Source organism: Mugil cephalus, chromosome 14 (assembly GCF_022458985.1).
Source record: "Mugil cephalus isolate CIBA_MC_2020 chromosome 14, CIBA_Mcephalus_1.1, whole genome shotgun sequence".
Classification (NCBI taxonomy): Eukaryota; Metazoa; Chordata; class Actinopteri; order Mugiliformes; family Mugilidae; genus Mugil; species Mugil cephalus.
The window spans coordinates 18,845,254-18,858,858 of NC_061783.1; the positions used below are offsets into that span (position 1 = coordinate 18,845,254).

The following is a 13,605-nucleotide window of genomic DNA, read 5'->3' on the forward strand; positions in this document are numbered from 1 at the left end:
CCTGTATGTCAGCCCCCCACAGACCTCATTGTACCTTAATGACCTGCAAAGCAATGAGAGCTGTCAGCGTGACTAAGCCAGACCCCAAAACTCCCAAGGCACAATAAATGAAGGAGGCAGAGGAAGCTCATGAGTAGTGAACACATCACTTCTGCGGTGGTGGTGCAATTAAAACCCTTTTTTTTTTTTTTTTTTTTATAAGCCTCTGTGTCTCTTCTCTGTGTTCCTCAGGTGGTTCCCGTGTCATGGAGACCGGTTCTCCCTCCGGCGGGACTCCCACGCTCATGGGAGCCGTAACCAGACACCTGCTTTTGTTTTGTTCGAGCCTCTCCAGGTAGATAAAAAAGAAAAGAAGAGATGAGGGCGGAGGTGGAGGTGGTGGTGGTGGTGGTGGTTGTGGAGGTGGGGGGTTGTAGAAAAAGAGAAGCAGGTGCGTCACAGATATTTGGTTTCAGCTGTTTGGTCTCAGTGCAGGCTGGGCGATAAGAGGAAGAAGCAGCAGAGGAGGCAGAGGGAAGAGGGAAGTGCAGCAGGGAAAGTTGTTTGCCCGTGAATCGAAGACTTTTTTTCCGACCACAGCTGCAGTGACAGCCATTGAGGAGGAGGCAGACGGGGCATATTTACAGGAGACCTACGTCTTTTTTTCTCGTGCACCGAATCACCTGGACGCTCTGCAGCAGACGGTCGTCCATTCAACAGAGACTCTGTGCCTGACAGCAAACATAATCATACCCTTAGGAGGAACATGAAGACTGGGAAGAAATCCTTCATAGGTAAGTGTTCCTTTAATTCACTGCCTGTGTTATGAGGGGAATGATGTGCAGCCTCTCGGCAGCGCAGCAGAGACAGAGATGCACCTTGACACATGCAACTTTTAAGGCTCTTCTTTCTGCTTATCCCATCATCTGTTTGTCAAAATTCAATGCCCTCCTCTTTTTGTATTCCTTCAGCATACTTAGACGTCACTGCCCTTAGTGAGATTGCTTTTTGGTTACACAGGAAACTAGACACCACACACATCGTCTCCCTCCGTGCTGTGCATTCTCACATTATCCGGTTAATTTCCATAATGTCCACACCAGAGCCTCTCACCGCCTCCTTGCAGCACCCTTGCTCCTCATCTCATTTGTCACCTGAGAGGATAAAAGCTGCTGCCGGGCCTTGTTAACGTAACCGGGACCAAGGATCAGATTATTCTGGTGTTCGGTGATAGCCTGAAAAACAAGTTTGGTGCCACACAGCTCGTGCGGTCCCCTTATTCACATCTAACTCAAGCCAAGAGTTAGATGGTTAGGTTAATAGCGCTCTCTTTGCTAAATAGGAAGCTCCAGCCAGCTGCTGATTAGCTTAGCTTAAAGACTGAAAATGTGGAGTTAGCAAGTCTGAAGAGAGCCTCTCTAATTAATAACACATTGGATATGTCTGTTTAATTCAGAAATAAATCTACAAAAAGAAGTGAAAAGACAAGTTGTGGCTTTGCAGAGCGACTGAAGTCTGAACTCTCAATCTCAACAATTCACGAAAAATAATAGCTGTACCAAAACAAAAAATTCAACACAATTTATGTTGCCTTGATAATCGAGCTTTGGTAGAGTTGAAACCTTTGTACAGCGTTAGGCTAGCTGCTTCCAGGCTACGCTAAGCTAGGCTAAACAGCTACTTTCTGTGGATTCAAATAAATTGTATAGATGAGAAACTGGATCGGATCTTCTCATTTTAAATCTCTGCAATCTAACAAATATGCATAATCTCTAAAATATTGTATCACCGAACATGGTTATCTACTTTTTTTTTTGGTTGTTTTTGTATGTTAGCTGTCTGCTCTTTAGCCACACAAAGTTGACTCACTATATTCTGGAAATACTCATTGGATAAATGAGCTTTCATTGACAACTTATAAATGGGAAAACAGTTCTATCTGAGTCCTAAAGGCGTTTACTTCTACAAGACATTGCCACCTACACGGTGACGCATATTGTCGTCATCGTACGAATCAGTTCACACTCTCCAATAATTGGTTTCCAGCGGCCACATTTGATTGATTCCCGGCGGATGCCTCCCGGGCGAATATCTCTTAGTGATAACAGACCTCATGAGGTTCACACTGGATTCACAGGACTATGAAAAACTCAGCGGAGCAGCAAACTGGATCAAATGACGAACACGGTGCTGGCTCTGCTAGTATGCTAGCTAGTCTGGGTGTCTCTAGGGTAACGGTGACATTCAGAAGCTTTCTTTGTAAGCCGCAGTGAGCCGAGAGCTTTTTTTTTTTCTTTTTTTTCTAGGTATCTGGTTGCTTGTTATCGCAGTTTAGGCCACAAACAGAAGAAAAAGGAACTGCCTGCATTAACGGAAGTCCACTCAGTGTGTTTCTTGAATGATTATCTTGTGATCTGAATGAAAATGGTTTCAGCTTTTTTTTTTTTTTTTGTTATCTGCTTCCTCTCACTGAGTTTCTGTTTAGAGTCACACATAGCCATGGAATAAACACACATGGGCGCAACTAATAGTAGAGGAAACACCTATGGTAATTATAAGAGCAAGAGCAGCCACATTATTATAATTAATCAAGGCTTTGCTGTTCTAAATAGGCTGGATCGTCCTACTCGCTTGGCAGAGAATTGAAGTAATATACTATGGAGTGGTTTGGAAGCAGCGTGAGTCATCGCGTCTGAGAGCAAACATTTCTTTGCTTTTCTTCTATGTGATGAAGCAACAATTTAATCCCCTTGAAAATATATTAAAAAAAAAAAAAGAGAGACTCGTCTCATCTAGCGCCTGGGATTTCAGGAGGGAAACATCATCGTCAGTCAGAATCTGCTCCCACTCACAGGGGGCCCGAGGGCTCAACCGTCACCTCCGGAGCCCGCGGTTCTCAGCATGAGTAAACACAAGCAGAAATAGGGAACTGGAGAAAGAAAGAAGAGATTCGGGCAAAAGATGTGTTTGCAAATGAGATGTGTGTGGGTGCGAAAGTTGCGGAGCATGCAGAGCCGTGATTGCTGCTCAGAGCTGGTCAACAAGATTGTAATTAGAGATCCTGCATCCTCGTTAGCCCGTGGCCTTCCTGCCAACCCTACAGTTGGTCACAGAGGACCAGTTTGCCTGTGTGACTCATTCACCCTCATATCAGTCTGCCGCCTCCTGCCCACCGCACTGGAAGCACGCTGGAGCCGCAGAGTTAAGCATCTGAGACTATGAAACATAAATAAGAATACCGCCATGACGTCAGCTAATAATAATAATAATAATCAATGATTTAGCTCCCTGACATTCTCCCCAAGCCAAAGGCAGCTTTAAATTGCTAATTTCACTCTGGCTTAGAATCCAAACCGCAGAAATATTTGATTTATGGACCAGAAACCCAGCAGATACACACAGTTTAGACACACAAGGCAACTATCTGTTTTACCATCATCAAAATCAACATAAAAGTTTAATTCTATGTCAAGTAATTGATTAATACAGTATTAATTGCTTTTCTGATGGTGTTTCCAGACTTTAACCCCGTCTATCTTTCTATCTGTTCTGCCACCTGCACATTGATTTTACTGATTGGGTTGCACAGCATGAACCAAATGAGAAAAACTGCCGCATGAAATTGTATTGACAAGATTTTTTTTACATTTTTACAAAGCGTCTTGTGTTTTAGTAAAAAGAGCATTCATCATTTCTAGCAACCTTAAGTAATGGTAATAGGAAACCAGAGTCGTGACGTCACGTCTATTCCAGCAGCTTCTCTAACTCTGCTCTCATTCAGCATCTTCCTTTATTAGATTTGACCCCGCAAACGGTCAATAAGCCACAATACAAAAAGCTGAAGCCGCCATTGAATAAATCCTATCATCTCTGTTTGTTGTTATGTCATATTAACCGAGATTTTGAAAAGCTAAATCGTTGCACATACGGTAACTCTATCTCCTTGATTCGCCCATGGATGAGTCACAACTTCTCTTTGGTAAAAACATTCAGTAATTGATCAAAAAGTACAATTTATCCTCCGTTTTTGAGCTGGAAACCCCCCTAAAGTTCCCCGTATAAGTTTTAGTGAGTGACTTTCATTCTAGAGTCGCTCAATTTAACGAATAACACTTTAATACACGATCCCACTTCGCAATGTGTGCTTCTCTGTGACTGTTCACCTGGAGCAGCCTAGCAACCAATGTACTGTTAGCGTCCGTTAGCTTAGCATGCTAACGCTAGCCACGGACCAGTTCAGTTACCACACACACGCGGTAAATATACACGCTGAAGGTAACACAACTACACCACTCTGTCTGCAGGCATGATATCATTAAAGCAGAATGAATGACTGTGTGGGAGCCGTGTGCTACGTCCTCAACAGGCATGAGTTAACCCCATGACAATTACACTTTGGTATCTACTGGGTCAGTCAAATGGTTTGGGGCTGCCTTTTGACAGTGAAATAACTTTAAAGGCACAGAGTTAGCGGTTGTCGAGTCATCTATTATATAATTCTTTACTCTGACTGGTTGCAGCACTATCCGACGGCATGCAGGGATATTTTTTCCAAATAAAAACGGACACTGATTTTGATTCATTTCAGCTCAAACTGAAGAAAGCTTTTGACGGAACTCGTGCGCCAACTTCCCGCCTGTAGCGGGACAAGCGGTAGCGCACTGAGGCCTGGAGGTTTTGATCAGTGACACACGCTGTGAGGGCTGTAAAATCTTTTCTGGCACATGACTGCTTGTTGTCAGCGCGTGGAAATGCGGCCGCTCTGCTCACCATCAATCACACGGTCGGACACGGGCGTCTTTAGTGGCGGCTCTAAATAAAAGCTAAATGTGACACGAAGATACTGTCGTATCTGCCCTCACACCAGAGATGACAATGTGATGCACTTTACACCCGAGGGCTACACGGGGCGAGCAGAAAGCGTCGCCCGGAGCCTGAGAGAGGTGTCGGTGTCAGGCAATCCGATGCATTGTCTTCCTGAGTGTAAACAGAGTCGAAGCCGTGTGTGTTTGCTCAGGTAGGTAGTCGTCCAATTTATGACATGATACAATATGCTGAAGGCCGGCTCCGGATCAGGTGGTTTCTACCGTCGATAAATAGCACACCTCACTTCCTCTTTTCCACTAATACAACAAAGACAGGTCACTTCCTTTAAGTCACGCATGATGATCACATGTGTAAAATCTAAACAAAGGAGTTCCCCTCAGACAGTAAAGTAAATCCCCAACTGACTGACGCAGATGTTTAAGAACTGTAGAGGATCTTATTCTTAAGTAAAAGTTCCAACTGACAACTTAGTAATACAGAAACTTCTGTTACTTTCTATTTCTGTGGTCATTTTTTTAACCAAAAAGATAAATATTGTCTGGTTAACACTTTAATGCGTTATTCTGACACATTTGTTCGTTCTGTAGTGTTAATTGGACCAAACATGACATTTAACATGGACTCGGGGGAATTATAAAGGGACTTTTGATCGATTTGTGACCTTTCTTTACACAATAAATCATTTACATCAAACTAGTTGATCACATTTAGGCTGTTTTCAGGCCTGAAATCAACATGGCTGCCTATAACCAATCACCACATGGCATTTTTACATAAAGACTCTTCAAAATATTATACATACACTTGAGTAAGGATTAAAATTATCTATTATTGGGATTTTCATTTTGTTTACTGTAGCTGTGGAGACAGTTTTGTGAACATAACTCGAGTCAGGGACAATAAAGTCGAGTACAATAGATAAAAGGGAATATTTAGCATTTTTGCTATAAATTTAGCTGAAAAAGTTCAGAAATGTCCCACCTTCAGTAAATCTGTGTCTTTTCTTCTGCACAGTCACCAAACTGTGATACAAATAAAATCACAAGAGGTGAAACATAATTACAGAGTAGATTAAGAAGCATGTAATGATAATATTCTGGAAAGAACTGAACTTTGAGTAAATCTACTCAGTTACTTTCCATCTCTGTATTAATGCTGTATTATTGACTCTGACACCGAATGATCCCATCAGAAAAATCACTAACTCTCTGTGGAATAAACCTGCTTGCGTGGCTTTACTTTTGTCCTGGGGGAAAATCTGTCCATCTGCATTATGGCACAGTTATGTAACTTACAGGGTTAGTGGACCACGTCTGACAGCTGCACCGATCCCGGCCCCTTAAGCTCCGATGAGCATGATGTCATTTGTATTTTCTCCGAATTTATGTAATTCTGCCAGCGCTAAGTCACCTTCATAAGCTCATCTATGTTTGAAAATCCACCAATTATCTAGAATGAGAGCCAGATTGAGACTTCTGGAAAAGGGCATGGATTTAAACAAGGGATTTTCTGAGACAGATGTGTTGTTTTTATCATGTTTTTTATGGATTTATGACAAGTAAAGGTCTTAAATTGTGGGGTGGTCTGCAGGCAAAGACGTCCACAAATGGGCTAAATCTGTCACAGCTATTTTACCCTTAGAGGCCATTTCCACAGGACCGTAAACAAAGTGTGTGGCGCCTAAAAAGTGTTTGAACCCCTCTATGTTTCTGCATGAAAATGACTCAAAACATGAGCAGATTTTCACAGAAGTCTTGACAGGAGATGAAGAGAAGCCGAACAACCACAGTGTCACCTCACAGATATGTAATATTGGCTCGTTTTCCTGAAGAAACAAATACCAAAACATTACATCTCTGTTTTATTTGCTCTCTTTCATCAACTTTTTGAGTCTTTTTTATGTGAGAAACTATGAGGGGCGTAAATAATAATCATGCACATATACCTGTGAATGATTATTTAGTTATATTTTGTCTATTATGCGATGAGGGTCCGGTCCGTCCGCGTGAATGCACTTCTTCTGTGGTGGTCATGAACACAGTTGGAGATTTTCCATTGAGAAAAAAAATGTGGGAGTCTCACACTCCCATCCTCCTCCTCCTCCTCCTTCTCTTCCTCCCCTCATTCCCCTCCTCTTTCTCTCTCCTCATCCTCCTCCTCTTCTCATCATTCTCCTCCTCCTCCTCCTCCTCTCCTTGAAATTATTCCCCCCCATCCTCCTCCTCCTCTTCTTCGCCCCCCTCTCCTCATCATCTTCCTCTTCTTCCTCTTTCACCGCCCTCCTCCTCCTCCTCTTCCTCTGCGGCGAGCTCTCCTCGTCATCCTCCTGCTGCGGAATCCCGTGACGTCACGCCGCCCTCCTCCCTCCTCCCTCCTCCTCCTCCTTAGACGTTGCCGTGGTTACGCGGCTGACGGAAAAAGGGGCGTCTCCCCTTCCCCCCCCTCGCGTACCACGTGATCCGCATATAAAAAGAGCGGGGCTGCCGCAGCCTCAGATCAGAGCGCGACGAGGCGGTGGTTTGAGCTCTTTCCACGCGTGATACCAGGAGGAAGTGTCAAGAGATAACTGACAGTGAAAGAGAAACGAAGAAAACCCCCACAGAGGAAATACTTTAGTTTTTATTTTTATTCTTCTTTGTACTGGATTACCTTTGTTTGTCGCTCGACATGGCTGTGACCGAAGCTGGATGTGACCTGACTTACTGCAAAATGAGGGGGATTGTAGCCGTTCTCACCGGTGAGCGACCAAAACAACACGGATATGAATCATTAAAGCTGTGCATTTAGATCTGTTAAGATGAAATCAAATTAAGGCTATTTAGTGATATTTGTTTGACGAATGAGCGGAACCGCTATGTTTAAATGAGAGAAACCAAAGCGCATCCTCTTTTTCTTTATAGAAGAAAAAAAAAATCTAACTTGGAATTTAAAATAAATAAGTAAATACTAAGACTATTTATGTGCGTTGCGATAAGAATAACGGTGTATGCGTCCAGAATGGGGACATGCTTTGTGGTGTCTGAATGAGTGACCCAAGTGGTTGCATAACCCATAAACCCGCAACATGCAAGGTCTCTGCACGACACGCAAATCCACTCCATAACAGGATGTTTGGATTAAAGCTTAAACATTTTCCTTCTCTTCACTGGAAAAAAACAAACAAAAAAAACAAAACAAACAAACACAAAAACAAGAAATCTGAGCGTAGTTCGTGGTGACTGATGTAAAGTCTTCCTCTGTCTGCAGCTTTCATCAAGGAGAGGAAAATGGGGCTGAATGACTTCATCCAGAAGCTGGTGTCTACCCCACATATCTGTCAACAGTGAGTATTCCCATTAAAGATGCTTCAGTGTTAAGAATTTGGCTTTAAATTGAGGGACGGAGAGCATCCCAGGACATGTGCTCCTCCTCCCCCCTCTTACCTTCCGTCCTTCCTGGGATCAGGTTTTTATTTCTGATCACTATTCCATTCACGATCAGCGCAGCGCAGGTGCCAATCCAATCAGCCCGCCCTGAGTCTGGCAGAACATTCTGTAAAAATCATAATCTGGGTCCCGAGAAAGCCAGGGCAAGAATAGTCCCTTCATGACGAGCCTCCTAACTAACAATCCCCTCTGCTGCCTAATCCCTCCTGTTCCCCAGACGAGGATAAACCTGTAATTCAATTATTACATGATGCATGGCCCGGGCCATCACACCATTTCCTGAACTCTCGGGGGCAGGCGACCGGATCGGTGTCTGGTGCATCTGGGGGAGGGAGGAGGGTGCAGATGCTCCAGGAGGCAAGGGGGATTGGAGCTGGACCGCTGAGTCCCTCCAGGGCCAGCTGGACCCTCTGTTTGTCGGTCAGCGGAGTAAGCTTTTTCTCAGACAGGTTAAGGCAGTTGAGGGCTGAGCCTCGGTAAACTTGACCTGTCTGGGAGGTGTCAGACGGTCATTCACACCCCGGCCGAGAACAGTCATTGGGCTTGTCGACACCAGAGATGCATATCCTGGAAAACACGAACACAAAGCCCCATTATTAAAACAAGATTCTTTTTTTCTTTCCTTCTTCTAGTGCCGAAGTGAACAACTTCCTGAAGATTGATGAGAATCAAAATGAGGAAGTTGAGGATGATGAACTTCTTGATAAACCTGTAAGTAGGAACGGTTCCCCGCTCACTTTCTGTTTTCTTTTTTTTTTAATTATTTTTAAAACATATATTCACAAATTCATTTTATATCTTTCATCAGATGTGCCTAAACTCACGAAGTTCACTGACTGAGGACACTCAGTAAGTACAATCTCTTCGTAATCTCTTTATAATCACCTAACCACAGCGTGTCAGACATGAATCTAATCGTCTGTCTCTTTCGCCTCATTAGGATCAAACCATGTGATTTTGACTACCTCAAAATCATCGGAAAAGGCAGCTTTGGAAAGGTGGGTCCGCCCCTTTTTTTTTTGTTTGTGCTTAGCCTTCCGTGTAACACCTGCTGTTCCCTCGCATCTGTCATCTCTGTGACACCATCGCTGATGCAAATGTTTGCCCGCCTACAGGTTTTACTGGCCCGGCACAAGGAGTCCACCAAATACTACGCGGTGAAAGTGCTACAGAAGAAAATCATCCTGAAGAAGAAAGAGGTAAGAACTCGCACTTGCCTCAGAATAGATTATGAATCGCTTCAAAAGTGAATTTTCCTTCTGCTATAAAATGCTGTGAAAATAAAATATATCTCTTTAATTCACCCCCAGCAAAAGCATATCATGGCCGAGCGCAGCGTGCTGATGAAGAACATCAAGCATCCCTTCCTGGTGGGGCTGCACTACTCCTTCCAGACTACTGACAAACTCTACTTTGTGCTGGATTACGTCAACGGTGGAGAGGTAAGCAACCAGCCACGGAGCTGAATCGGGTCACAAGCGTGAAGAGCTGCTCCAGTTCCTAAACGGATGTTGACATATTGTTTATTTTTCCCGCCCCCTCCAGCTCTTCTATCATCTCCAGAGGGAGAGGATCTTCCTGGAGCCCAGAGCCAGGTTCTACGCTGCTGAAATCGCGAGTGCGCTCGGGTACCTCCACTCTCTGCACATCGTGTACAGGTAAGGAGCGATCCTGCAGCACCCCCTAGTGGGCATCTATGAACACGGTCCTGGAAGCGGCGATGCATTTTGAATGTTTCCTTTCCTCCTCCTCTTTACAGGGACCTGAAGCCAGAGAACATCCTGTTGGACTCGCAGGGACACATCGTCCTCACAGACTTTGGCCTCTGCAAAGAAGGCGTGGACCACAATGGCACCACGACCACCTTCTGTGGGACTCCTGAGGTACAAAACAAGATCTTTACACATTTATTCATTCATGCATCTGTGCTGAAACACAAACAGGGGCTAGAATTTAAATGCTGATGTTCCTTTTTTTTTAGTATTTGGCCCCTGAGGTTCTCCAGAAGCAGGCGTACGACCGCACCGTGGACTGGTGGTGCCTGGGATCGGTGCTCTACGAGATGCTCTATGGACTTGTGAGTGGAAATCTTTATCTTTATGCATTTAAGTGCAATTCTGCTGTTTGTTTTTACATGAGATTAACTCTGGTTCATTTCCCCTTTAACAGCCTCCTTTCTACAGTCGCAACACTGCTGAGATGTACAACAACATCCTGCACAAGTCTCCGGTGCTCAAGCCCAACGTGTCCAACTCGGGCAGGGAGCTGCTGGAGGGCCTCCTGCAGAAGGACCGCACCAAGAGGCTGGGAGTGAAGGATGACTTTGTACGTGTGTGCAGCTGACGTTAGAGCACATTAGCGCACATTATTGGAGTACCGGTCCACTCATTTGGTTTTCTTTCTTTCTTTCCCTCCAGCTTGAGCTCAAGTACCATTCCTTCTTCTCTCCGATCAACTGGGACGACCTGATGGCCAAGAAGATCACGCCTCCCTTCATCCCCTCAGTGGTGCGTTAAAACGAAGATTTGAATTCTTTTCATTTTCGGTCATTTCTTGCAAATATTTAACATTTTCCTAAAGGATGAATCTAATCAGTATCCTTTCCTTCGCAGAGCGGCCCCACAGACCTCCGACACTTCGACCCGGAGTTCACCCACCTCCCGGTGTCCTCCTCCCTGTGCACCGACAACATGATGGTGACCAGCAGCAGCGTCAAGGAGGCGGCCGGGGCCTTTCCGGGCTTCTCCTACGGGCCTCCGGCGGGCCACTCCTTCATGTGAGCATCCCGACACCCTCTATTCCTGCGAACGAACAAGAAGAACCCGGGAGGAGAAATAAAAAAAAAAACCTTCCTGGACTGGGTGTTATTTTCGACACACACACACGGACCACGACGGAGCAGCCTGGACGGACGACGGGGACGTTGCAAGGCGCGAGAAAGGGGGGATCCAAGTGATGTGAACGCTGGGAGACTGGCGGGGGGGGGGGGGACTCTCATGTTACAGCACCACTGGCCCCACACATCGGCCTCGACCATCCGTAACTATAATATATCTGTGCCAAGTGTGGATGCAGCGAGGAGGAGGAGGAGGAGGGAGGGGCTCTGACGGCTCTGGAGCTACTTGGTGAAGTGACATGACGAGAAGTGCCTGAGGTTTTAAAAAGGCGGTCGGGTGGAGCCAGTTTTATCAAAAAGCGTTTGACTCGTTTGGACGTTTGACCAGAGCGCTAGCCGTTAAAGGTGATGCCTTCATTACACGTCTACATATGTCCGAGCTGTTCATTTGTATTCGTTCTTAAAGTTTTTTTTGTCTTCATGTTATAATGCTCAATTGCACTTGAGGAAACAAGGGTCAGGAAAAAGTTAAACATTAGACTAGACAGCGCCGCATCTTTCACTTTTTTTTTTATTTTTTTTTATTTCATATCTCTACTTTTGGACATTAAGACTTAAAAGCATTTCAAGATTATACACTACTAGTGAGACTTGGACCAAACATGTAATAACCACGGTTTCCTTTTAACTCTTTTTGTTTGACCTGTTTGTCCTCATCAACTGAAAATCGAACTTTTACTGTACTGTGTAGTTAAAAAGAAAGAAAGTTACATATATTTTATTGTGGAACCAAAAGGTTTTCATGTTTTAATACCCACAAACATTCACTGTTTACCTTTAAGAAAGTTTTGCATATATTACAAATACATTCTTTATGTTTCCTATGTGTGTACATATATATATATATATATATATTAATAGATTTATGAAAATTATATTTCATGTATGGCAATATATTTTATTATTTTCAACTTATTTTCATCTGCAGCAGCTAGTGACTGTGTTAATTTATATCTGCCGTTTGTTATGAAGGAGGTTACTGATCAGGAGGGCGAGACGCGAAGATCAACCAGCAATAACAAGCCCCACACCTACGATAGCACACGCATACTGTATATCAAAGTCATTTTAAACTAAAGTGATTGCTGTTTTTTTGCAAACACTCCAAACAACCTGTAGACACCATTATGGTCACTGTCCGTGTAGTTTTGCATCATGTAGAGAAGAACTGTGAATGTGTTGTGCCTCTCCAAGGCAGCCTGATGCCCTGATCCATGAGTGTTGTATGTACATATCTCTTCTCCCTGAACCTCTGGGCTCCTTTTTCTAGAAACTTATCTGTAAGAAGAAGGAAGGAAGGAAGGAAGGAAGGAGAAAAGAAAGTGCTCCGTTAAGTTTATATGGAACCACTAGGTGGCGCAGGTGTTCACATTGTTTTAGCCACTGATGTTCTGGAAAGTGCAATAAAACCTAGATGACACTGAAAGAATAATTAAACAGTTTATCTCTTAATATCAGATGTGTACGTTATACAGAGAAGATCGTAACTTCAACAGGGATTATTTGTTGAGTCTACTTTTTATGTTATTTTATTTTTTTGTTTTTGCAAACGGAAACACGTTCAAGCCTGCTGAAAATGAAATAATAAAAAAAAAATAACAAAAACATGAGGCGGTACACAGTTCTAGATCATTTTCTTCCATATTTGGAAGCGTTACTTTTGGGTTTTGTATTTTTTAATATGTATTTATTTTCATGGCATTGCAAATGTATGAAGAAGAAGATGATTTACACGATCACCTGTAATCTGTGTCAGAAATGGCAAATAAAATCTCTAAATCCAAGTTGAAGTTTGTTGTGTTTCATTTCTGATGCAAGATACAAGATTAAATGCCACTTAATTATTCAGTATGTTACAAAATAAAGACAAATAAGCTTCAGTGACAACAGCTAGGCCTGGAAATACTTTATAAGCCAAGTAAACCAGCAAATTCATAGAATTAAGAATCTTAAAGTTTTCATGTGCACACAGATATGCAACGCATCATGCTTCTTTTTGCAGTTTTAATAACAGGCACGTAAAACAAAGATGATAAGAACAATGCAAACAATAAAAATATATTTTATCTTGACTCAGCTCACCTAATATCCTCTCTGGTGGATTTACGTCACAGCCCTTTTGTTTCCAGCAGCTTGTAAAAAGCTTTTACAATAATCTAAAAGCATGTGAACTGTCTTTATGTCTGTAAATGCAAAAATGAGCCATATTATGTGAATTACGCATCATTTACCCTGAAATAAAAGCTTATATCTACAGTATACATTTATATAATAATATATAAAATCTCTCCATGAAGCACCACCAACAAAACTGTAACATGAAGGGATTTGATTATTTCAGTAACTTTCAAATAATTTCTCATATAATAATGATAATAATAATAACAATACAAAACTCTGCTGATATATAAAGGGAAACAAGACAAATGCTTGAGATAACAAAGAAATATGATAAATTTGTTTTATTTTATCTTTGTG

General features: G+C 43.0%; 1 protein-coding gene across 2 annotated transcripts; it reads left to right on the top strand.

Annotated features, from left to right (window-relative positions):
• Positions 1-485: 485 nt before the first annotated feature.
• si:ch211-195b13.1 (STKc_SGK domain-containing protein) lies at positions 486-12,911 on the top strand. 2 transcript variants are annotated; one of them, XM_047605180.1, is made up of 13 exons: positions 486-773; positions 8,053-8,128; positions 8,864-8,942; positions 9,040-9,080; positions 9,172-9,229; positions 9,347-9,430; positions 9,542-9,673; positions 9,777-9,889; positions 9,991-10,114; positions 10,213-10,308; positions 10,401-10,556; positions 10,649-10,738; positions 10,844-12,911. In XM_047605180.1, exons 1-13 carry the CDS (start codon positions 746-748, stop codon positions 11,009-11,011), a joined length of 1,245 nt encoding a protein of 414 aa, XP_047461136.1. In that variant the 5' UTR covers positions 486-745; the 3' UTR covers positions 11,012-12,911. The 2 variants fall into 2 exon arrangements, with proteins under 2 accessions (XP_047461136.1, XP_047461135.1); XM_047605179.1 differs by lacking the exon at positions 486-773 and adding an exon at positions 7,285-7,543.
• Positions 12,912-13,605: the final 694 nt, after the last annotated feature.